Genomic DNA, 25,022 nt, shown 5'->3' with positions numbered 1-25,022 from the left:
GAGAAGCTTGAGATGGCTGTTCTGCTTCATTTGGGATCAAAATAAGGCTAATAGGGTTCCTGGCTGTTTCTTCTAACATCCCCTGTTTAATATTGGGACTTGTTTTTCCCCATTAAGTACATCAGGACTAACTCTACCACTTTAGCTGAAATTAAAACGAAATCTCTGCCTGGGGCAGGCACTGAGTGCAGAGAGTTTCGCTCCAACTGCAAACAATTGGCGAAGCTTTATAAGCAATTAAAAATGAGTTTCTTAGCGGGAAGCGTGGAGCTGCCAGAGGGGCCACCCACCTCGCCTGGGGTGCGCACCAAGCGCTGTCGCAGCAGCGCTAACGAGGCTGGAAGCTGTAATCGGCGCTTGCTGTGTTTCCCATCTTTCTAAAGCTCCGTGTGTGAGTCTGAAGTACCCCCATGCGCCCCGACAGGCATCCTTCCTCCCTCCCAAAGGACCTCTGCTCCGTGCAGTGTGCCTACGGCAGGTGATCGCGGGGAGCGGCTGTGCTGTTCCTTATTATTCAGTGTTTCCTAAGCCTGGCTTGCTGTCCTTAATGGAGCTGTGCTGAAGGCAGGGCTATTAAGCTTTTCACAAGCTTTTCTGTGAGGCTTCTGTAAATACAGATTGGTGAAGCAGCAGTATGCTTTCATGGCACCTCCGTGAGATGTGGAGAGGCGCAGAGAGAGTAAACATTTCTTCTGATTTTTGACAGCCTAATTGCTTGCTTGGAGAGTTGGGTTTTCCAGCGCACGTCGTTTCTATCGCACCTTGACTTGGCTTGAAGCTGAGAGGCAACCCGGGTGTTTGAGTCCAGAGCTGCAGTTCAGAAAATGGAGAATAGTCACTGGTTGTCTGTGAAATGTCTGGCTCGGGTGGTGGCTGAGCGTCCTGGAGGAGGACAGGCAGAGCTTGGTCCTTCTGTCCTTTCTCACAGCCCCCGCGTCTCTTTTAGCATCTGCAGCAAACAAGGGCAGAGGTTTCAAGGCGGCTGCTGCTTCAGTCCCTGCTGCTCTGTTTCGCGCTGGGAGAGGCAAAGATCCCTGGAGGAAATAACGCGGTTGCATAACGAAGTATACAATAACACGCGTGAGTCACATGGGCAAGAGGGCTACGGGGAGAGCAGAGTAAGATTTTTTTTTTTTATGAGTGTTCTCAACTCTGACACTTCCTCGTTATCTGAGGGTTTGGCTCAGAGATTAATAGTTCCAGGGTAGGATACAGGCTATAAAAATGCCCAAGTGAAGTGAGTTATTTTCTCTGTTTCCCCCAACCCAGATGCGTCAGGCAGCATCGCCCTGCCGGCCTCGTCAGCCAGACTGGCACTGCTTGCGTTGTCCTGCGCCTGCCTCCGGCCAGGCAGCGGGGAGGGCAGCGGGCACCCAGCTCTGCCACCCACGGCGGTGGGGCCGCAGTCCCTGTGCTCTGCCTGGGACTGCACGGCAGCACAACAGCATGAGGCTCTGGGCCGTGGTTTCCATCCATGCGTGAAAGGGCATCGTTCTCTTATCTTCTTTCCAATTTAATCCGTTTTGTCTTGTCTTTCTCTGTCTCTGGTCCCCTCTTCATTTAATTTGGCAGCGTCAGCCTCCACCTCGACTGGATATAGCAGGTGGCCAGCTCCAGCCCATCCCCTGTGACCAAGATTTTAGGGGAGCTTCTGACCTGGATTTTGGGGGAGTCCAACCTCCTCCATGGGAAACAGCTCCCTGAGCAGCTGCAAAACCACACGCGTGACGTTCATGGGAGAGGTGGTAGGTGCCAGCCCAGAGAGGTGTCGGGCAGTGGTGCTGGGTGCATTGGGCAGCTGCCGTTCCCACTCCTGAGGGCAGGAAACCGCCACCCACAGCGGCAGAGCTGGCAGCCAGTTGAACACGGCAGCCTTTGGAAGGAGGAGGACCACAGCCACTCCTGAAACGGGAGGTGCACAAGTACATGAATGAAGTTGCCTTGCAGATGGGTGGACTGGGCCAGGTGTAATTCAGATAGCGCTGGAGGTCCAAGGCTTTTCTTGGTGGTACAAGTAGCGCTTGGGTTTTTGTGGTATCTCCTGGCTTCCTTCACCCCATAAATCCTCAGGAGCCCCTTCAGCTTCATCCGTGCTCTGGCCAGGAGGAGGAAGCCCTTGGGGGTGGAGGAGCGGCGGCATTCCTGCGGGCTGAGCTAATGCGGCTGCCTGAACTGCCTTCCTCTTGGGCAACTGGCGTTCAAGAGTAGCTTGGGGGATGGGAGCGAGGAGGAACATCCTCAAACATGACGTAACCAAAGAGAGTTGCAGTTTCTAGCGATTACCGACTTCTAAAGGAGGAAAGGGAGACACCGAAGTAGCCATTAGCAATGATTTAATAAATTGGTACAAAGCGTACTGCAGGAAAAGTACTCGTGTGTCATTCGGTGTAGCAATAATTCAGATATCTTCAGACTAGTGAACAAAGCATACTTAACATTTTACTTCCCTTGTTAATTGTGCTTTTCACCTAATTTGTAAGTCACCAATTGGCAGCAACTCTTCCTGATGGCATGGTAAGCTGCTACTAGATTTTTTTTCTCTATGTGAAGTCTGATATGTGTGGTCATCTTGCTAAATAGTGGGAAAAAGGCTTTTATAGTTGAAAAGAGACAGTCTAGGTCTGGGTTTGAAGGGACATATTGCAGTATTTGGATTTTTCAGTTTTCCTAAAAAAGTTGATTCCCACTGTGTGTTTTTTCCATATCTTCCTGAAACTTGGTGATCTGCTTTTAAACGTAAGGTAATATATTGCGCAAGTTTTGAATCCTTCCTGAACTCCCATTCCTTTCTCCTGCCCTTTCTTGTCGAGTGCATGGCAGGACATGAGAAATTAACTGAAAGTACAAGGGTAATTAGTCCTACCTGACAGCACTGCTGGAGCAGGCTGGGAGCTCCCCCCCGCATTGCGCAGCAGTGCTGAGGGACTTGCGTGCAGCTTGCTCACCATGAAGATTGCATTTCAGAAATGACTCCTCAGTGCTGGCGTTCAGCTTGGCCTTCTGATGTGTGGGTGTCAAACCTCACTTAATTCAGGGCTGGGAAAGAAATCCCCAAGGGGAAGGAAGGCCTTGAGCAGGTATTCGGAAACTCTTCTGTAGCTAACCTGATTCCTCAGTGGCAGAAGAAGGAGTCAGTCTCCTATTCCACATTTGTTGACATTTGTATTTCATCTACGGAGGAAAAAGGTTAAAATAAGTGGTGGCAAAACTTACCAAAGACCTTGAGTGTTCCTGGAGCTTTGGCGTGCTACAGGCTGCTGGTGACTGACAGAAATCAGGTTTGGTTGATGAGCTCTAAGCAATCTTCAGGCTACACTTAAATAGTGAACATCCCCACTTAAAACATTGTTATTTTTAAAAACCATTGGGTCACACGTGTGCAGATTTCTGTGGTACCTGTGTGCACAGTGAAGGGGCTGTGCAGCCAGGTGAGTGGCACCGGGAACGGGAGTGTGCAGCACAGCTACAGGCTGTCAGCCCATTTTTGATGGCAATGTTTAACTGTGTGTCATTCAGTCCGCTTTGTGGGGCTGGAAGAGCGGAACAGAGGGCGGAATCTCAACTGTTGAGAGATATGTTGGGGATCAAATGATCCCATGTCAGAGAGATCTGAAAACCTCGAGGAAGAGTCTCTTCCTCCATGAAAACCCCAGGATTGCCTGTGGGATCATCCAGTGCTATTGGAAAGGATCTTCTCAGAGCAGAACCTTGCTCAAGTCTTGCTTGGATTTTCCCTTCCTACGAAACGCCTCCTGTGAGCATCCTCCTGCTAGTGGGGGGGAAAGCTGGCAGAAGGGGCAGCTGGCTTTTGCGTGGCACTCTGAGCTCTTGTTCCTGCCCTACCTCCTAGGCAGGACAAGATTTGGTTGTAGGGGTGATTTCCTCCCAAGACCACAGCGATCTTTGCCAAGCACTCGAGTTTCATATGAAGAAGGATCCTCCCCAGGTCCTCGAACCATAATGACCAAGTCTTTCTTCCTTCAGCTCCCTCCTGTGCTCCCCTGAGATGTGTTTTTTTTGTACCTCAGGGGTCCTGGCTGGTGTGTGCTGACGGGTAACAAGTCCTGTGTGCTGTGTGTGGTGGCTGACTGAAAGGATTTGGTGTCTCCCCTGTGATGCTGAATCTGATTTCCAGCAGCTCCTGAAAAGGGCACTAAATAGAAGTTAGCAGTGATAGGTACAGGGTGCTGGCCTCTTGCACGCTTTGATTTTTTTTTTTTTTCTTCTTCCCTCTGTGTTCATACTGCAGTATGATTACTGTTGATCTAAACTTCTGCTCTGTCTTGTCTCCTCTTTGCTGCAGGTGAGACTAGTGGAAGAACAAGAAGAGACTGAGCTGTGATTGAACCAGGAGATTTTGAACGGTGTCTGAGGATGGTGAGTATAGATTCTAGTCTGCCTCTGTCCTCTGTGGATGGTGTCATTCTTTCTTTCTGTGTCCAGATCTTGTACTGCTGCTAAATGTATGAGAATAAATACAAGAATGGGAAAGAGCAATGCTATAGCAGTGTGTATTATATATAATAATATGATATAGAGAGCTTTTATTACTGTAGCCAAGATGCTGTTGGTAGGATAAGTTTACCTGTAAATTTGTTATTGGAATACACTGGAAAAAAGGTAAATAAGACTGGAATCCCCTTTGCCCTCCTTGGACTACTGACATAGTCATCCAGATTTGTGCCTTATTGGTTTATTTTTTTCTTTAAAACTTAATGCTGGGGTTTCTCATTATGTTCCTCTGTCGCCTCACAATGAAGATTTAACACCATGTTAATAACATGCTCTGGTGCCACCAAAGTAGCAGAAATTTCACATTAATTAGTCACAGAAAAATATGGTATAAAAGAATCTGGAAAGACTGAAACACAGCCAAAACAGCTGATAAAATCGCTGATAAAATTGGATAAAGTGCTGTTAATGCCTCCAGCAACAAATAACCCAAAATACATGCGATCTGATGAGAGGAAGAAAGCTGGAGACCAGGAATGTTTAAAGATATGCTGAAAGTGTCGTTAGGGGGGTAGTTTTGAATAGGGGTTTGAAGGCGACATGGTGATCTGCATATTGGGCTGTGGGTGGGCCGGGAGCCTGAGCGTTGCTGCAGTAACAGGGTATTATCAGCTTCGTGCTGGCTGCTGCCAGAAGCGTATCATTATGTTGGGAGGAGTGCAGAGGAGAATGGCAGAAACAGTCAAAGGGCTGGAAATTCAAATTGAGGACATGAAAATTTGGGTTAAACGTGGGGCGGGGGGGGGGAAATCTGGCAGACTGCTCGAGGAAATAATGACGTCTCCTATGGGATTGTCCCCCATGTGATCTGTTAACAACTGGAATAGAAAAGGAAATGTGCTCTCTGCATTAATTGAAGTGTCAGCTCTAGTAGTGATGCATGCAACATTTTTGATGTAGTCCCTATCCTCGTGCTCCCTGGTTTTGCCTCAAGATCTCCTGTGCTTTCTCTTGGAATTGCTTCTTGCTATGCTTCAGTTTGAGGAGCTTGCGCTGGGGTGGAGAGATGAAACTATGCCCTTGTAAGCTGGTAAAGCATCTTACACTTCAAGTTGGAGTTATCCTGGTGTCACATTGGAAGTGTAAAAACCCAACAACTTCTCTGTATGGGATTGAGGTGAGAGTGATGCAGATGTATCCAGATATGAATGGGAAAAAAAGTGAATAAACATAAGGAAAATCCATAAAAGTTCCCTCCAGGTAGTGTGGAAAAGGTCAGGCTGGGTCCATCAAAGGCCTGGCTAGAAAGATACCCCAGTGCTGGGGGGTCACTGGTGAATGCTGCAGGGGGAGCCTGGGGGGAGCAGCTCTCTGGTGTGTGCCCTCACCTCTTAGGATCTGCAGCTTAGGGACTGGGTAATCCAGAAAAAATTTATTGATGTTTTATGAACCCTTGGTAGATTTGTCTTCCATGAATTCATCTAGTTGCTTTTCAAAACCAAGTAAAGATATGCAGTCACGACACATTGCAGGAAAGAACTGAGTTGTGCGGGTTAGCCCTTCTTGCTTTGTTTTTGAACCTGCACCATGTTTCAGTTGATGGTCCTCGGTTCTTGTATTGGGAGTAACAGTGAAATGTGGTGCTGCCTGCGAGCATCTCTGTGCCCTTTGGGATTTTGTAGATCTGTCACATTCCCCTTAGACATCTGAAGAGCTCTAGTCTTTTAAGTTCTTCTCTGTAGAGAAGCCATCTTCAATCCTTGTCACGCCTCTCTGGACCTGTATTCTTTCTGGGGTGTGTAGACTGGAACTTTGGACTTACTAAAACATGGAAGCTTTTGCTTTTCTCTGTGCTCCTTTCCTGTGTCTCGACAGATACTTATCCTGACCTGGCCCTGGCCTGCCCTTAGTTGTAACCACGGATGGTTTGGTTTCTTCTTAGACAAGAGAGTCTTCTGCTCCTTATGAATACCTGAAGATGAATTTTCAGTTTCAGAGGACCTTCTGAAAATAATTTATGGGGTTTTCATACTTTATTAAAATGTTCCTTTGATTTTTTTAAAAATTATTTTTTTTCCTTTTGTGAAGAAAAACAAACAAAAATCCCAAACAAACAAAAAACCCCCAACCAACAAAAACCCACGCCCCCTCACCCACTGTTTTGGGAAGAGTATAGGCTTTTTGTCTCCCATGGCAAGGGAGAGAAAGCAACTTAAAATTGCAAGCTGTAGAAATAAGCACTTGCCTCCACCTACCTGAGCTTCTGTCAGCAGTTGGAGGTAGAGAGCTGATGTAGACTCTTGACAACCTCCTTTGAGTCCCTTTGTGACCTGTCTGGAGGGTTGTGAGTTCTGGGTTAAACGCGGGTCTGCAGGGAGGTAGGAGGTTGGTTGCTGGTTAATGGATGCTTGCAGGGTTGTCTGCTAACCCGTGGGCGCTTGGGGCTGGTCTCCTTCAGCCAGCTGCTGGGTGGGTTGGCTGGAAACTCTGTTCCCTTGCAGGCATGCTTAATTACTCGTGATCACTGCAGTCAGAGGGCACAGCATCAAAGGGCATGCCCAAAAGCTGCTACCTTACTCGGCAGCACCCCAGATGTGGATCATCAGCTGCTCTCCCCTTTCTGCTGCTACGAATGCTTGATCTAGCATTGGTTAAGAGCTTTGTTTGCTTTGTAAGACTCTTCTGCTTTCTTCCCCAAAGACTAGCTGCTGATGAAAATGACCTTGCAGACAGCACTAGTGGTGGCTTAATCCTTAACTCTGGCTAATGGAAGTCCTAATGAGCACCAAGTACCTTAATACGTTACTTAAAACTAACCTGGCGGGTAAGTTAATGCAAGCTGCTGTGCTGCTCTGCCGGCAGCTCAGGGCTCAGCTCTTACCACACGCTGCACAACTCCACGGCAGCATTCCCTCTTCTTACTGCTGGGGATATTGAGACTGAAGACAGACATCTGGATTTCCACAATGGTTCGTACCCTTTGGAGGGGACCATGACTGTTAGTCTAGGTGGGGTTTTGCAGGGTAACCATCCCTCATCCCCTCTTGCTCGCATGCGGAGTTGATAGCCCTTGACTTCTGTTCCTTTGTCCTTCTCAAAGGCTTCCTGCTTCATATTTCTGTTAGGTGCTCACCTCTGGGCAGCTTTCTGAACAAATATTAACTGCAGTATTACAGATCTATAACCTCTTCTGTCATCCTGTAAAGATGAAAAGATGCACTCACCAGCCCAGTCCTGATTTACAGACTATAAAATAGTAATTTCTCTTCACACAAGTTAAGGGGTTTATTTCTGGGAGGCCACCTCAGTGGCTCAGCAACCTTTCAGTTCACCCAAGGATCTTCTTTGGCTTTGAGGAAATGAACTATTTTTGTAGAGGGACCTGAAGCAAAGATGCTCTTCATACAACAAAAGTAGAGGAGGCAGAACAAGAAGTCCCTTTGGCCACAGCTAGTCAGCTCTCTGCATCAGCTTATGTAGATCCCCTGCCTAGGCAGTGAGAGAAGTGGAAATAGGTGTCTGAGTGCAGTTCAGCTCACCTGATGTAGGTATCTTCTAAGCAGAAGGAGGATAGATTTTAGATTCTAACTTTTAGAATGAAATAAATGATACATGTCTCTCCCTTCCCCTCCTTACCTGTAAAAAGATCTAGATAACCAGTTCCTACCTTGATCTTCATCGAAAATATTCCGACCTGGACAGACATAAACTAGAATACCCTGATAACACCTCTGCTGCCGGGAGCATCTCAGCCCGCAGCAGCTGGCAAAGGCTCGGTGACTGCTGGAGCTGCAGGCTGTCAGACAGAGCTGCCCTAGCTCCTGGCAGTTTGCTTCTGATGCCCTGGGAGTACCTTCCCAGGACAATCACCACCTCCTGCCAATTTTTTTATCATTTTTGTCCAGCTGGAGGCAGATTAGGGCAGGCTGTGAAATGGATGTGGTACCAGGGACAAGGCTGTGGATTCAGATCTCTGCCATCCATGGCTGTAGCCCCTTTCTTTCCCTCCTCGCCATCTGCAGGGTGATACACCGTGCTGTGGTGATGAAAGGCCCACCCTTAATACGTAGAAGGGATGGAAGTGGTGCCCTCTGCCTAATGAAAGAGTATTTACAGTAAATTTATTTGTGGTGCCAAAAAGAAATGGAGGATAAAGGTATGTGAGGCTTGGGAAGGGTATACCTGTACTCAGAAGTCTTGAGTTCAGCGTGCTGATGGTGGCACCTCCTTGCAGCAGACAGGACCAGTTTTCTTTTTCTCCTCACTCTTTGGCTGCTTGCTTCCACCTTTCTGCAAGTGATAGACTCTGCCAGCACCTGTATTTCACAAGGGGTTTGGGCTCCTCCAGTACCTCTTTGTGTCATTCAAGCTCCTGGAGGCACTTGCAGATCTGTGCTTGGGTGGATTGTCACTTTTGAAGAGGAGAGATCGAGCTGCAAACTCATGAAGAGGAGTCAGAGGTGACCCCACAGAGTGGGTGGTAGCTGCTCTTTGAACCACCCTTTCCCTGTCTTGCAGAAAGCTGGGTTAGCTGCTGACAAAAACGTGCAGTTCAGGGTGTTGGCTGGCTCCGGGCCTTGAGGGAGATTTCAGCATCTTGGTGACTGTCCCCCCGCTCCCAGTACGGATTCCGTGGGCATGTGGGACCAGATGGCAGCTCACCCCCGTGAACCCCCGTGCTGCAGGCTGGGCTCCTGGTGCGCACAGGCGTGTCTCCACAGGGAGTATTGACTCCCTCGGAGGCTGCAGAATGGCCCCTTGAGTGCCAGTCCTATTTTTGCCAAGCACTGTGTTATCTCAGAGCCTCCAAATCCCTTTTGGGACCTTGCAAGCTGTTTACCTGCAGCGTGCACACGGAGACGTATGGAGGGGTGGGAGGAGCAGCACAGGAGAGAGCCACTTGCAGCATGAACAGGGTGCAGTGCTAGTGGGAAGAAAAAAGGTTAATTATTGCCAACTGGGCTTAAGAACATGCTGCCCATGATATATTCAGTTCCTGTCTTCCTCCGAGTACATGAAACCTTTAGGATTGTTGTGGCTGAGAGAAAATGAGGGAGGTTTCTCTCTCTGTCTGCGTGAATTCACATATGCATGACACTTGGAGGAGCCCAGTTACATGAAAATAACCTTGTCTTCCTTGTTCAGTCTGGTGGTGGTTAGTGATAACAGAGCAAATACCAGCTGTTCAGCCAGGGAGGCATCTGAGGTGGCATTTAGGAAATCCCTCTAGCTAAGACAGCTAAAGGAGGCTGGAGCGCTCTGCGTTCCTGCGCCAGGCCACCCGGGCTGCCCGGCACCGAGGGTCTCACTGCCACCGCTCCTGTCCTTGTCTGGATGGAAATGGGTGCAGGTATTTTGTGAACTGCTGGAGGAAGAGGTGATAGCAGTGGAGTTTGAATCCGGTTCCTTCTGAGACTGTGAGCCTCTGGGACGCTGCCAAACTTCAGGGTAAGGTCTGCTTCAGCTCTGCACCAGGCTCCGCTCTTGGGCAGAAGCTCCTAAGCTACGGGTGAGGCTTTTTCTAATGCTAAAAGTGCAAAAATATTTTGGTGAAAGCAGGAGAAGATCTATTTGTGAATATTCAGGTCACCTTAGGTTGGAAATTCAACGTAATGATCTGATGAGCAACCTTTTAACTCTGTGCAGCTGCAGCTTAGGGTTACAAAGGTCTTTCTGCAACTCGAGCTGGAAGCAGTCCCTGTGCCAGGCCCTGAACCAAGTGCTGGTCTTAAAAATCTCTCTCTGGGTCAGAGCTGACCTCCTACCTGTCTTGTCCATGTTTTCGTATGTTACAAACACTAGTCATGTGCTGTATGCACTTAATATGTTAAATAGCAATGCATGCTTTGACTCTACCCAAGAGAATTCTGTGCTTCAGCTGTTACCGACAGACATGCTTTGTTGCTTTTCTCCCAATACACGTCAGAAAAAAATTGGTTTTACGGTTTTTGTAGCTACACTTTCTTTGCAGTATAAAAGGTTCCTTCCACCTTTTGCTGCTCTGGTTTCTCAGCAGACCTCTGGCACTCACCCCAGAGAAGAACCTGTGGGGAGCAGGGCAGCTCTCCCACCACTCTTAATTTGGCCCAGACAAATCCATAAGCTCGTCCATAGCCCTCTGTTCTCATTGTGTTGACTCTATATGTAATGCAAATGCGTTTTGGTTTGTGGGTGCCAGCTGGAGTCCGGTGCCCTCGAGGCTGGGCAGCGCCTGACATTTGCCCACCATGCACCAAGTAAATGGTGAAGTGGGATGGAGCCAAGGTGGTAATGGGATTTCATGGCCTATCTTCAGGTGTGGTTGCATTTTCTTCTAGGGTTTTCCTCCTGAATCGTGAAGCCCGTGTGACCGTGGCCTGTGGACTAGTCTGTGTGTTTTCTCAGCAAGGGAGTTCACTGAACAGCTTTTTGGCTGGACCTTGTTGCCCTGCAATGACAACGGGCAGCAGGTCTGGGTGTTGCACAGCTGTCCCTTGGTCAAAGCAGCTCAGAATAATCTAACCCTTAAGGATTTTGCAGAGAAATGCCCAAATCTTTTATGTGACTTGAGAAAAACCTCTTGCAATGCTGTTGGTATTGCTAGGTAGAGCTGTCTGTGGTGTCTGTGGAGCAACCACCTCTAAGAGGAGCTTAACAGCTACAGGATGTGCTCTGTTTTAATGGTCCAGGAGCAAAAACCTGGTATGATACGAGTGAAATAGCTGGGCCTGGGCCTTGGAGGATTAACAAAGGGCCAGGTTTTAATTTTGCATTTTAAGAGAGAGATTCTCACTCTGGCTCAGTGGTGGGAGGTGGAGGGCAGAGCAGCTGCTGGTGATAGAAATGGAGTTGGTGTTGCCCAGGAGGCTGCTGTCCTGTGGCGTCTGGGATGGGCTGTGACCTGGGGAGCTTGCTGTTTGCTTGTGGACTTGACAGACATCAGGTAGTAAAAGTCAGCTCCTGGGGGACTGGGTGTTCAACCCACAGCGTTTCCTGCACCCAAGGCATTTCCCTGTTGTCTGCTAAACCAGAGCTGGTGAAACTTCCCGCAGGAGTTAACGGTCCAAGCGGTCAGCGAGGGGAGCGGTGGCCCCCGGGCCAAGCTCCAGCACGTGGGTGCTGGTGGGAGCCAGAGACATCCAGCTCCCCCCTGCACGCACGGGAGTTCCCGCAAGGAGGGCTTAAAGGCTGGGGGGAGTATTCAGCAGTGAGGAAGCAGCAGCAGGGCAGCCCCTTTTGTCCTCTCCTCCCTGGCCGGGCAGAGGGGAGGATTGCAGCACAGGTTTGCAGTAGGAGGCTCCCGGCCGAGCATCCACAAGCATCGGCCGGGGTGCGGGGCTCGGGGCCGGGGTGCCCAGCCTCCCCGCCGCTATTGTCCCCGGCGCTCCCGCACACGCCGCCGGCGCGGCCCGGGGCAGGTGCGGGCGGGGGTTGTGCCGCAGGCCCGGACTCCATCGCCCGGCGAGCGGCTCCGCTTGGCCGCTCGGCGAGGATGGGGATGAGGAAGGGGATGCGCCGGCCCGTCGGCAAGGTGCCAGCGCTGCGCATGGGGACTGGAGGGAGAGAGGAGGGGTGATCCCTCCGTCGGGCTCTCCATTTTCTGTCTCGCCTGTCAGGGAGACACTTAGATGGCAGAGCCGTGCTCGGCGGCCTTCGGAGGTAGGTGGAGTCTGGCCGTCCTCCGCCCTCCCTCCCTCCATTGTCAGCGGCAGCGAGCGGCGGCGACGGCGGGCACCTGCTCGGGCCACCGGCGGCAGGGATGCTCCTGCCCTTGGCGGCGGAGCGGGGAGGCTGCCGCAGTCCCGGCGCCACGGTTTGGGAGCCGCTGCCGGCAGCAGCAGAGGGCCGGAGGAAGGAGATGCTGCTTGCGTGTGCCCGGCCCTGCTGCCGCCTCGGGAAATGAACATGAGTCTGCCAGGCCGCGTCTCCTGCTCCATGCTCAACTGCTTTGTAAGTGCTGATCTCCCCCCCCACCCCCCCACCCCATGCAAGCAGAGCTGTAAGCCAGCTTCCCTCTCCAGCTCCCGAGCTGGGCTGGCTGCCCCAGATCAGGCCTGTCCTTGAGGCCGGGCTGCGTGCGGATTCTCCTGCCCTGGATCTGCCCGACCTGGCGTGTCACCCCTCCCCTGCAATGGGGGATCCCCCTTCTCCTCCCTCCCACGTGCCGCCGGAGGATTCCGCGGCCCCTATCGCTGCCGGGCTCCTGCCCTGCCCGAGCCCAAGGGCACAGCAGCGCCCGGCCCCGCAGGTCGAGTCGGCTGGAAGGCCCCGGTGAACGGGCCGTGGTACGCAGGCTCCGGCCAGTCCTTGCCTGGAGCTGGAAAATTACTGTGTGAGAGCAGCCGAGCCCAGGGGAGCTCCGTGCGCCCGCCATGGCTGCGGTGTGCAAGGCAGGGGTGTGCAAGACCCCCTCCTGTGCTGATGCTGCCAGGAGGGTGTTGTAGTGGGAAGGGGTCCTGAGCTCTACGTCTTTTATACCTTCAGGGAAAGGAGTTTTCTTGCTTAGAGGAGCTCTGATGCCCCTTCCTGCAGAAAGCGACCCCCCCCCCCCCCCCGGACTCATGGCCAAATGGGCTCTGAGGGGTTCAGGAGATGGCTGGCTTGTGAAGAGAGCGGGGTCCTGGTCCTCCTGCCCTGCTGGTGCCCCGGGATGGGGCTGTGGCAGGAGGAGGTGCTCAGCCTCCCGCCTGTCCCATGCTGCAGGAGAGGAGGGACTCAAGGACACCCAGGCCAGTGGAGAGCTCAGGCTGCCCTGTTCCAGTTCCTGCTGCTCACTGGGATTTCTTTGCGAGCTGCAAAGTGGTGATGGGAGAGGATCTCTGCTCCCCGGCTGCCACAGCAGCACACAGGCCCACACCTTTCCTTTGTGCTCTCCTGGGCTAGTGCCTTGGCATCAGAGCAAGCTGCTGGCAGGAGAGCCCCCGGAGCCCCCTTGGTCTCCAGTAACCAGCAGCTGCTGGAGCAGGCACTGTGCCCCGTGTCCCTCGCAGCCTCACGCAGGGACCTGGTGAATGGCTGCGGAGGGGCAGTTGCCTTTGCCTCTGGCTGGAGTTGATGCTGAATTTTAGGCTAGCTATGAGCAGCGTGTGGCCCCGAGGAGGTGGGCTGTGTGGGGTCTGGCTGCCCCTGCCCAAGGGCCAGGGAGCGCTTCAGGCCAGGCTGTACCTGTGGGTGCCGAGGCTCGAGCAGCTGTCAGCAACATAAGGAGATTCAGCATCATTTTAAATATAACCAAGCCAAAAGGGTTGGGTTCTCATTTCTTCAGGTTGAAATTCAGGGTTCTGGCTTGGGTGACTTACCCAGAAAGATATTTAATTTTAAAATATTATTTGATGCTTATAGAGCAGAGTATTTCCTAATAAGTGCTAGAGCTTACAGGATTTTAAAATATTATTTGATGCTTATAGAGCAGAGTATTTCCTAATAAGTGCTAGAGCTTACAGGATTTTAAAATATTATTTGATGCTTATAGAGCAGAGTATTTCCTAATAAGTGCTGGAGCCTAGAGGAGCTATAGTTAGAGAGCAAGAGGCATTGTGAAGAAAGCGTTCCCACACCAAATGCACATGGAACTAACACCATCCTGGGCTCCCAGCAGTGAGCATCCTCAGCTGAGTGTCTGGATGCTGCTTGTTTGTACAGCAAGCCAGTGGTTTGACAGTGTGGGGTGAGGGTTGGTGGAAATTGGGACCGAGATTTCATGAGTGACTGAAGTTTCACAGGTCACAAACTGGGACACCCGCTCCCCTTTTCCAAGGATGGTGTGTCCAGGCTCCATGTGTCCTCTCAGACCACTTCTCTGAGGCCTCCGTGGGCTTCCCAGGGTGTCCGTCTGAGCAGGTTAGACATGTTCAGCTGCCCTGAGGATGAATGCTTGGGTGCTGTCACCAGTCAGTAACGCATGTTGTGAATTGGGTGCACTTAGATACAGTTGTTGGGTTATGTTTTGCACTTACATGTTCTCCCCAAAAAGCTTCAAGCTCTTCCCAGACTTCTTTGGGCTGAGAGTGAAAATGAAAACTCCCAAAAAGCAGTCCTTATGACCCGAAGAGGAGGAAGAGTAGGTTGAAGCTGGACTGTCGATGGAAACCCTTTGTGTTATGTTTTTTCTGCTGTGGTGCCATAGAGAAGGTAACAGGGTAACATTTGACATGACAAATTACTGTCACATCAGTCTGAGATCCTGTGCGTGGTCAAGATGTGTCTGCTTGGCTTTCCAAATACCATACGGTTGGAGGAGATGGGACTTGGAGACCTGCTTCAGTCTTTCAGTGTGCTGTAACACAGTCCAGTGCAACAGCCAGAGGCGTCCTGCAATGCAGAGTACGGTCTGGAGGCAGAACAGGCATTTCCGTGCACAGGTCCAGGGGATCCCCAAGGTATTAGGGTGCCGAGAGTATTCAGCAGCTTTGGTTTTTGGCTTTTCATAACACGTACTGTCTGGGGCCTGTCTCAATGTGTGTTTTGTTTGCAATGCAGGGTGAGGAAGGCCCTCCCAGTTTGGAGTATATCCAGGCCAAGGACTTGTTCCCCCCGAAAGAGCTTGTAAAGGAGGAAGAGTCGTTGCAGGTAAGGAAGTAAGAAAACCCAGACAGCTTCGGGCTTGACTCTGGTAATGTGAAACCTGAGAGCAGTTCTCCAGCCCAGGATGTGTTCTGGAGGCAGCGGGCTGGCCCGTGCTGTAGGTGACATTTGGACCGGCAGGTCCTTCTGTGTGCGCGGACGGCAGCGCCACACACCCTGGCCCTGCCTTCCCAGCCCTGCTCAGACACTGCGATTTGTACAGCATCGCATCTGCCGCTTGGAAACGTGGCTGGAGCATGATGCAATACGGAGCCAACCTGGGTATTCCCTGTCCTCTGCCTGTGCTGACAGTGAGAAATTGTGACACTGCCCGTGTAGGGCTCTGCAGCAGGTAGATGCTCTCTGGGACGGGTCAAATATCAGGACTAGGCTGTGCTCTGGGTAGCCATGACGTGCAGTTGCAATGGCTAATCTGGCTCTAATACACATTGCTCCTGGCATTTTCCTGCTGCAGAGCTGTGGGAAGGAGAAACCTCATATAGCTCCAGCCTCCTGCTGCAAAAGGCCCTTGAAAGAGACCCGGGTAGTGTTGCTGCTGTGCAAGCAGGGGCAGTATTCTGAACAGCGGGAGCAAAGCCTCCTGGTGTTTGTTGCTTCCTTTAACATAGTCCGCTGCCACCTTGTCCCAGTGCTCGTCATCCTCCTCCTATGGCTGGAGCCAGGCTCGTGTTGTATGTTCTCACTGCTGCTGCAGTGTTCGAGTATGCTCTGTGGCATCGTCTTGGTAAATGGTGCTGATAAAATCAAGGACTGAAATGTGGCAACAGGATGATTGACTTGAAGGAGCAAATCAAAAGGCTGCGGAGTTGCACAGGGTCAAGGCTGTGGGTCTGTGGCCTGCGGGAGGTGAAGCCGCTGAGAGGACTCTGAGCTGAGACTCGCCGGAGAAGAGCAGAATCTGCTTTAGACTTCTGCGTGGAGGACCGTAAAGTTCACCCCTCCCAAAGGGTAATTTGCATTCAGTAAATTGGTAGTCTCTTAATGTAAAATGAAGTCTAAAAGGACGCCATCGGCTTGATAACAAGCTGTATTGAGGCACCTGTCAGTTTATTCCAGGATTTCCCTCTGTCAGTTCTCGCAGTTTTACCATCCCGTTTCTAATCTGTCTCCCTTATGTTGCTGTGTGAAAGAGCCACGTAAGCAGCAGAAACACATGCCAACTAAAACCAGCTCTGGCAAGCGTGCATAAATAAACTGCAGAAATAAAGAGAGTATATTCTCTTAATGTCAAATAATGAACATTTTCAAAGAGTATTCAGACAGGTGCCAGTCTAAGGTTGTTATTTTTGTACAAGTAACTTACGAATGGAGAAGTTGTCAGTACAACTGTGACTTGCACATGAAGTCTGAAATCCAGGAAATTCAATTTTTAGTCAGCGTATAGCCAAGCCATAGAAACAACTTAGAAATAAAGACAAGGTGGTCTGACTTGTACTAATTAGAGTGTAATGAATTGTTTCATCAGATGCCCTGTCTGGCAAGTGAAGGGCTCTGGCTGAAGTGATAAATCTTTGTGACATTTTTTGCATGATTGGTTACCAACATCACCTGGTGTAGGTGGCACTCAGGGAACAATGAGAAAACTACATAGCTACGAAAAAAGGGGCCTGGTGAATTTTAGGCTGTTCTGCCTTTTTTTTTTAAATACAAGAAAAAAAAAGTCAAACTTGGCCATCTGCCAGGATACCCTGTTCTAAAAATAGCTACAGCATGTCTGGGCTGATTGGAAAAAAACAAAGATACTTGATTATCTGGATTTTTTTTTTTTTTTAAATTCAAATGCAGGTAACTGTGAATTTTTTTCAGTCAGACAAATAACTGTACATGGGGATTCCCTCAGAGCCTTGTTAGCAGAAATTGGGCAAAACATTGATTCATTTACTTCCCTGGATTGGTACCAGTGGGTCTCGCTGCCTTGGGGCAGAGGACTCTGATCGTATCAGGGTCTGCCTGGAGCTGGGGAGTGCACAGCTCGTGTCCGAGTTGTGCCTGAGGTTGTGTCCTTTATCATGCCACTTGCACCAGGGCTGCGTTTACCCTCTTTGAAAAGCAGGGACCCTAAATCCCTCTGCCCCCATGCAACACCCTCGCTGCCAGATGCCCACAGTTGGTGTCTGTAGCATTTGTGGTCACACCTCTCTTCCACAAGTAATTACCCATCAGGAGCTGCTCAGTGGTTCCTGAGGCATCCTCGGAAGAAGATCCATCTCGTGGGGCTGGGCAGTGGGTACCAGTGCTGGTTTGTGCTCTTGTCTGCTCTCGGTGCACGAAGAGCACGTTGCAGTGAATGACTTCCCGCAGGAGATGTGCTGCAGAGGCGGTCAGAAGAGTGGCTCTTGGCATTTATGGTGCACAAAGTACTCTGCATGTGTCTTGAATTAGTGATGTCTCCCTTCCAGGTCCCATTCACTGTGTTGCAGGGCGAGGGAGTGGAGTATCTTGGCCATGCAAATGATGCTGTGATTGCCATCTCCAACTACCGACTTCATATCAAATTCAAGGATTCTGTGATCAATGTAAGTCTGGATCTGCCTGTTCCTGCTGCCCGAACCATAATCTCTCACAGTATTTTGGGGGGACATAAGCCATTTCTGTGGTCTGTGGCGTGGGAGCTGTGCCTCTTGAAGGATGCCATGCCTGGTGCTGTCTCTAGTTACTGCTGGCCATGCAGTTGCTGTTTTGCTGTTGCATTTTGTGTGGATGGGGTTTTCCTTTGGATAATAATTAATTATAATAATAATATTCTTTGCTGTTCTCTTTAAATTCAAGCATTAAACTTTGTGGTTTTAAGACTGTTAAGGTCTCTTGCAGGCCAGTTTTAATGAGACTTCTCCTACCTGGAGACCCGCAACTGAGAGTCAGACAGTGGGAGCCTGAGGCTTGTTCTCACTGTCTTGACTTGCCATCTTTTATTGCAGCTTCTGTTTGGCTCAGTTACCTGTACTTGTCTGGATGTGATTTAGTCAATAACTGGCCCCAGGTGGGAGACAACCCAGGAATAGAATAGAAATCAGAATAGTAGTTGCTGAAGGAGGCTCTACACTGAGTCATGAAGCTTCATAAACCTTGGAGTGGGTTTATAGTTGGAACTAGAAGCTCATGATTGTTGGTAGAGCCGTGGCTGTTCATGATGGGCCTGTGGGCAAGGCTGCTGTGTCTCTGATGTGATGTGGTATGTCTTGTCATGGCCTACATCTGTCCCTCACAGGTGCCTTTGAGGATGATGGAAAGTGTGGAGTGTCGGGATATGTTCCAGCTTCACATCGTCTGCAAGGACTCCAAAGTGATCAGGTATCTGTTATTGCTATATTGTAGGTGCCACTGCAGGCCAGTTGACATGATCAGCTCTGGTGTCTCCCTCTGTGTTGTCGTTGGAATTGAGCTGTTCATGGCCAGGGTTGCTACGACCTCGTACTTTGTTCCTTTTCCTGGTTAAGTGGAGCAGAGCTCCCTATCTGTGCGTCTTGGCTGGATGAGTGTACCCACTGAGGGTGACTTACATTTGGGTTTGCAGGTGCCATTTTTCCACCTTTAAGCAGTGCCAGGAGTGGCTAAAGAGGCTAACTCGAGCCATTGCCCGCCCTGCTAAGCCTGAGGACCTCTTTGCATTTGCCTACCATGCATGGTGCTTAGGAGTCTGTGTTGATGAGGAGGATCAACATGCACATCTCTGCCGTCCAGGTAAGCTCCTGGCGTGTCCCCTTCCTGCTCTTCTGTCTGTTCATGCACTGCAATGCAATTTAAACTGTTGGTCATAATTTGATGTCCAGCTAGGTCTTAAGCTCTGCCCAAGTTGATCTTGCTGAGGGGCATCCTGTACCTGGCCTAGAGATCCAGCTGATGGCTAGATGTGGCTGGATAACACAGTAAAAGGAATAATAGTAATAAGCACAATAAAAGAGCATTCTGAGCCAGCAACACGTAAGCAGCTTTTCCCTTTCTCCTTGTGAATGAAGAAAACATCCCATACTTCAGTACTCTCATCATGATGACAGAGAGCTCAAGCAGTCTTGTTCCTGGATAGTAAACATAATCTAGGCTTTGAGCCGACATAATTAATGAGTCCATCTGCATCTCCTCTGCAACACCTAGAAATTCCATGACATTCCTGTGGCCAGGTCTGCGGAAATGTCTGGCTCATCCTTACACAGGTGCAAATAAAATCTTTGAATCCATAAGGAGAAAACAGAGCTGTGATGGTGCCCTCCTGTGGATTGGGAGTTTCCCTTCTCTGGGAACACAAAGTTCACTTGCTGGTGCTTTGTCTTTTAAACAGCTTCATCATGAATAAAAGGGGATTAAAATGAGTGACAAACCTGGCTTTAGACTTAAAAAGGTGCTGATTCTAGAGAAGCAGAAGCCTGAATGAAGTGTCCAAACACAGGTTGGGATGGAGGGATGGGGTTGAATAGTATAGCTGAAAGAGATATCAAAAAGAAGCTGGTAGAGAAAAAAGAAGCTAAGTGTTCTTACTGTGTCCTAAACACCAGCAATTGGGAGATATTTTCTATCTTTCCTTTAGATAAAGTATTATCCTCTAGTGTAAATAAACTTCCCTGTGGAAATTGTTGCTGCAGCAACAGAATGAGGTGAAGAGCTTTGCAATATTTATTTATTAACAACATTTGACACTCGAGCAACAAAGACATCCAGGATTTGTAAGGCGAGGCTAAAACATAAGAGCAAACCCTGAGTCAGCCTCTGAGAGAGCAGTCTGGAAGAAACTAACTGCCTGCGGTGGGTGCTCAGTACTCCTCTGCCATGGGGTTTCTGACGTCTGCTTTGGAAGCCATCTCTGTCAGAAGGGCGAAAGGGGATTAAATTATCCCCCCCACCCCTCTCACATTGATGTGAGGAGGCTGTTTCCATGCCGCTCTGTGCCCTGAGACTGAGAGGTGATCTGACTTGACAAAATAAACAGAGGAACCCTGGTGAGGGACAGCTCTTTTTGGCTTCTGCAGCAAGATCCCTGCCATCCAGCTGTCCTGTAGTTTCTCTCCAGCCTGGATAGCTGCTGTGGAGCTGCTGCTAGGACGGTTAGATGTCACTAGTTCTGCTTAGCTGTCAGTAAATGCCCTGTGCTTTGTTCTTCCAGGTGACCATGTGAGATACCGATTTGAGATGGAGCTGGTGAGGATGGGCTTTGACTTGCAGAACGTCTGGCGCGTCTCTGACATCAACAACAATTACAAGTGAGTGTTTCCCCACCAGGCTCTCTCCACTCTCCTCTTTCCTTCTCCCCTTCGCAATCCCTGTGCAGAGCAGTGGGTGAGTCAGACTCCATCTAATCCTCCTTCCTGGCCTTGAAAACCCTCAGGCAGATCAGTATATGAGCCAGATCCACTTTCTTTCTGCCTTTCGCATTGTGGAATTGAAGAAGGAATATAGCCCAAACATCAGAGCTAGCAGCCATTGTAAATGCTGACTCAGGTAGTTTATAATGCAAAGACATTCGGGAGTCTTGGAGGAACCGTCCATCACAGGGTTGCCTTTCTGGTCAGTCATTCTGTCTAAAATGCTTGTGCTGTTTGAAATAAAAACCACAAAGTTTTCATAACGTCAGGCAGGTATTCAGCTCTGTTGAGAAATGGGGGGTGAGCCAGTGGAGGGCTGTCAGGATGCTCAGAAGTCTGGGGAATGAGCGAGGCTTGTTCAGTCTGGTGCAGAAGAGGCTAAAGGGTGATTTACTTGCAGCCTACAGCTGCTGAAAGGGCATTTACAAAGGTGAGGGAGTGAAACTCTTCTGACAGTGGCAGATGTCTGAACAAGAGGCAATGGCCACAGGTGCAGCTTGAGAGGTTCAGATTGTACATGGGAGGGGAAAAAAAAAAAAAAATCATTCCCCAGGAGTGTGGTGCTGTGCTGGGGGAGATACCCAGAGAGGGGGGAGTTCACCATTGCGTCGTTTCAAGTCTCAGATGATCTGGTGTTGGAGGTGGTCCCCTGTGAGCAGGAGGGTGGAGATCTTTCGAAGGTCTCTCCCCCACCAGCACGCCGGTGATTCCAGCCTGTCTTCTATTCCTGGAGAAAAGCACAGGAGCTCCTGGAGAAGCGCTGCTGCATTCTTTGCAGCAGGTGGCATTAAGCCAACAGGTTTTTATTAAGCTTTGACAGACATATTCATTTCTGCATTCTTTATAATCCTTCTCTTGAAACAACTGGTATCCTTCGGTCTCTTCTTTGTCTCAGCCAGTAAAGGCATCCCCATCATTTATATATCAGGCAGTTCCAGGTCGCTGATTTCTTGTGGGGACCATGAGAAGCCTTGGGCGTGCTGGCCTGGGGAAATCCCCCTGGAGTTTTGCAGTTGCTGCCGGTTCTCTCTTCCTCAAGTATCCAAGCAGCAAGCACTAGATTTAGGGGTTGATTTACAGTTTCTACTTGGCCATACTGACTGCATCGATGCTTTTGGACTATTAACATGACTGATGGCATTTATGCGGTTTCTCCAAGGTTGTCAAAAATTGTTTTCCTGAACTGCTCAGTTTTCGTGTGTACAACCTGTAGGTCTTTGCCCTAGGTAGAATCTGTGTGTGTCTTTGACAGCCATCAGGCTTTCTCTGCTGCTAGATTTTGGGATGTTGTTCCCTCTGACTATTTCAGAAGGTTCAACTTAAATTGACCATCTGTGGTTCTCTTCCTGGCCAGTAATACACAGCAATTAACCAACTTCTCTAAAGACAGATGTTTTATTTCCAACCAAACCAGGGAAGAAGGGACTTGAAACAAACCTCAGCAAGCTGCATGCAGGCCTGGTTTTGATTTTCTCCATCTGCTGAGTTCCTACCTGGAGATCCTGGCAGGTCGCAGCTTCCTGCAGACATCCCGAGATCTCAAAGGTGGTGTAATTTGTTTGTGCAACTCAGAAACCAGTTCTCTCTTGCTGCTTCGGGGAGTGTGTCTTTAAATCCTGCCTGGCCTTTTGATCATCACCACCTGCCTCTATTCACAGGAATCGGGTTACTTTTTAACTGTTTATAGTCCTTTTTATCTTTTATTTCCCAGCATTGGCAAAATAGTGTTGCTAGAGACAGGATACTCCAAGGTAATGGCTTTGTTCATTGTCTTTCAAGTCTGTTCGGAGATGTCCTTATCTGGAAGCTATTATCTTCTTCCTGGCGACAGCCATCATAAAATTAGAGCAATACAAGCATATAATAACCACTCCTTCAGTCTTGATAAAAGTATACTATTTCAGCATACAGTGATGATAAAATTATTACATGGTATCTCTGCGGTGCTCACATCTTCAGTGATCTGTACACCCAGAGAAATGGACACATCCTGGCACTGCCCATCTGGTGCTGTCTGAGAGTTGTTTCATATCGGCCTTAATGCTGGTGGCTTTGGTACACACGTAGTTCCTTCAGAAAGGAAAAAACATTCACCTTTTCTTCAGTGTTGATGCTCGTTTTCAGCTTTGATCTTTGTACAGTTGTGATTTTACTTATTTTTGAGTTCATGAGGAAAAAGCTGTCTGGAGTTCTGTGTTACTGCTTTAGACAGCTGATGTTTCCTATTTGTTTCTGTGACTTCTCTTAAGTCATATTTTGTCTTTTGATACTATTATTTTAATACTACCCTTTGCTTTTATTGGAAAAATGATAATTAGTGTTTTGCTTGTATCTGCCGTATGAATGTGTAGACAATAAGTCTGCAAGGACTGTTAGCCATGAAGCGTGTGTGTTTGCGTTGTGTGAAGGAAGATCTCTCTGGCTGGACTGGCTGCTACCTTTGTGGTAAGAAGATGCTTTGTCATTCCTTGTCCATATGTGTCTTGTGCCGATTTATGCGTCTGTGGTGTTACAGCCACCTTTTTCTGGGATCAAACCTCACGGTTTCAGGAAGTCTCATCCTGTGTTCTGGGTCAGTGTGGTCCCAGGGCGTTCCAGGCCGCTCCTCCATGACCCACGTTGCTTCGCTGTTGGTCTCCCACGTGACGTGGGAGCCTGTTGCACAACACGGGGACAAGCATGGTTCCCTTTCGTTGTGAAAAATGGCCGTTGAAGTTCTGTACTATTGCTTATCTTTTCAAGAGTTACTGTTTTGTAAGAGAAGCTTCCTTCAAGTCTTTGGGGAGCCACCTGTTAAAAAACACACAGACCAAGAAAAAATTTTAAAAAAAACAACCCTTCTGAAAATCCAGATCGACTGTCAGCCACGTGAGCTCTTACCTGCTCGTTCAGTGATGTTGCCAGCAAACTGCACATAGGTGATGCACGACCTCCCTCCACAAAAGCCGTGTTGACTCTTCCCAAGTGCACGGTATTTACCCTTCCACCAACTGTGACAGCGAGAAGTCAGACTCCAGTGGTTTCCCATGTTTGCCCCTGAGACCTTTTTACAAAATTGATATGGTGTTTGCTACCTTTCATTCCTCTGGCACCCAAGCCAATGTAAGCAATAGCTTACACATCTCAGTTAATCATTCACCTGCTGTGCATTTGGGGTGCTGTAGAAATGCTGAGCATTATCTAGTCCTGGTGACCAGTTACTCCTCATTCCTAGCAGATTGTTCTAAAACTTGCCCTTCTTGTGCCTTGTCCCTTGTAAAACAGGCTTAGGTCTGGCAGCTTCTTTGTGGGCTCTTGTGCTGAACAGCAGTGCAAATTGGTTTGATTTTCTGCTGCGATCTTGCTGATCTGTTAGACCTTCAATTTCAGGAGCAGGCTGATACCTCCAAGATGTTTGAAAAAGGTCTTCAGAGTTTTAATCTTTCAACAGGTCATTTCTCAAAAGCGGCATGATGTGTCTCATTTTTTACATTTTTTTTTTAAATTCAGGTGCACATTTGCCTTCTCTCATGTCCTTTGGAAACATTTCCCCTCTTTGAAGGATGTCCTTTTATTTCTAAAATCCTTCTTTTGTTCACTGTTTAAGTCTGCTAGCTCTTTCTGATCTTTCTGATGCATTTTCTATTACCATTGAATAGCATGTTTAAATAACCATCATATCATCTGCAAGCTTTCTCCCACACCCCCCATGCCCCCACCCTTTTCTGAAACTCGTCGTTACTGTCGTGGGAGCCTTATCCCCTCTAAAAACATTGTTGAAGTCTGCTATGTGATGAATACTGTAACAAAGTGACTTTTCAGTTACTCTATTTTGGAGCAGCTTGGGACCAAAGGAGGAGTTATGTACATTTGTGTCATTTGGCTGGTAGCACCAAGAAGCAGCTGATTGCATCTGAAAATGTCGTCTTTGTCTCATGCATTATCACGATGCTTATGCGTTTTATGTGGAAGCAACCCAAATCTCCCATGGCAATTTCTGCCCTCGCAGCCTTTCTGCATCTCCTCCAGCCTGTTGTGGATGTCATTACTGTTTCTCTTTAGGCTTGGGGTTTGAGTCCGTGCACATTCTGCATTGCTTGTGGATACTGGTAACTCTTGGCCTCACACTTTTACCTTCGCATTTTCCTGGAACACACCACACTTTGCTCACTAGCTCAACATATTTTGGTCTTCCTACAAAGCTTGTACTCTGAAATTTAGGGTACCACTAATAATCTTCCTTGTATTAATTTTATAAGATGCTGTTAAGCCAACATATTTATCCTTACTTTTCAGTTCCTCTACCTTGTTGTTTGGAATTCTAGTCTAGAAGCACAGATCTGTTTGTCTTGATGTTATTGCCTGTTTTTGTGTCCAGCTTAAATTTGGCTTAACTTCTTGAGGCATCCTGTTTCCTACCTGAATTTTACTGAATTCTTACTGTTTTCTTAAGAGTTTTAGTGACCTAACCTAGAAGATAAGCTCCTGAACCTCTCCTGTACTGACTCTCCCCAATTTTTATTTTAAGACATCTCCCATAATGTTTCGTCTGAAGTACCAGGGACTGATTCTGTTTTCATTTTGATGAAGCCCATTCTTGTATTGATTCAGCTGTTCCAGAAGTTTCTCCAGATCTTAACAGGTGCTAACCCTCTTCCACATACCTTTATTCTCAATCCCACTTCAATGCTTCTCTAATTTCCTGACCAACTTTACACATGGAATCTGAGGCAT

The 25,022-nt window shown here is 48.8% G+C and overlaps 1 protein-coding gene and 1 long non-coding RNA gene across 4 annotated transcripts in view; one reads left to right on the top strand and one right to left on the bottom strand.

The window, feature by feature from the left end:
- The window catches only part of MTMR4 (myotubularin related protein 4), a 59,277-nt gene that overhangs the window by 16,785 nt on the left and 17,470 nt on the right, over positions 1–25,022 (top strand). Inside the window, exons 1-7 of one of the 3 annotated variants that reach the window (XM_074889918.1) lie at positions 2,371–2,514; positions 4,304–4,377; positions 14,911–15,000; positions 17,415–17,531; positions 18,224–18,306; positions 18,530–18,696; positions 20,111–20,207. In XM_074889918.1, the coding sequence (XP_074746019.1) occupies positions 4,375–4,377; positions 14,911–15,000; positions 17,415–17,531; positions 18,224–18,306; positions 18,530–18,696; positions 20,111–20,207 (557 nt within the window). In that variant the 5' untranslated portion in view covers positions 2,371–2,514; positions 4,304–4,374. Of the gene's footprint in view, positions 1–2,370; positions 2,515–4,303; positions 4,378–12,077; positions 12,382–14,910; positions 15,001–17,414; positions 17,532–18,223; positions 18,307–18,529; positions 18,697–20,110; positions 20,208–25,022 lie in introns of those variants that run through there. The other 2 variants (XM_074889917.1, XM_074889916.1) reach the window with 2 other exon arrangements.
- On the bottom strand, positions 1,933–6,755 carry LOC141952477 (uncharacterized). Its single transcript, XR_012631634.1, has 3 exons — positions 6,708–6,755; positions 2,864–3,171; positions 1,933–2,289 (listed from the first exon to the last, which is right to left on the bottom strand). It is a non-coding gene; the product is annotated as an uncharacterized LOC141952477 (long non-coding RNA).

Source organism: Strix uralensis, chromosome 20 (genome assembly GCF_047716275.1).
Source record: "Strix uralensis isolate ZFMK-TIS-50842 chromosome 20, bStrUra1, whole genome shotgun sequence".
NCBI classification, from domain to species: domain Eukaryota; kingdom Metazoa; phylum Chordata; class Aves; order Strigiformes; family Strigidae; genus Strix; species Strix uralensis.
Note: the sequence above shows the minus strand (reverse complement) of the source record. Positions and strands in the feature narration are given on the sequence as shown.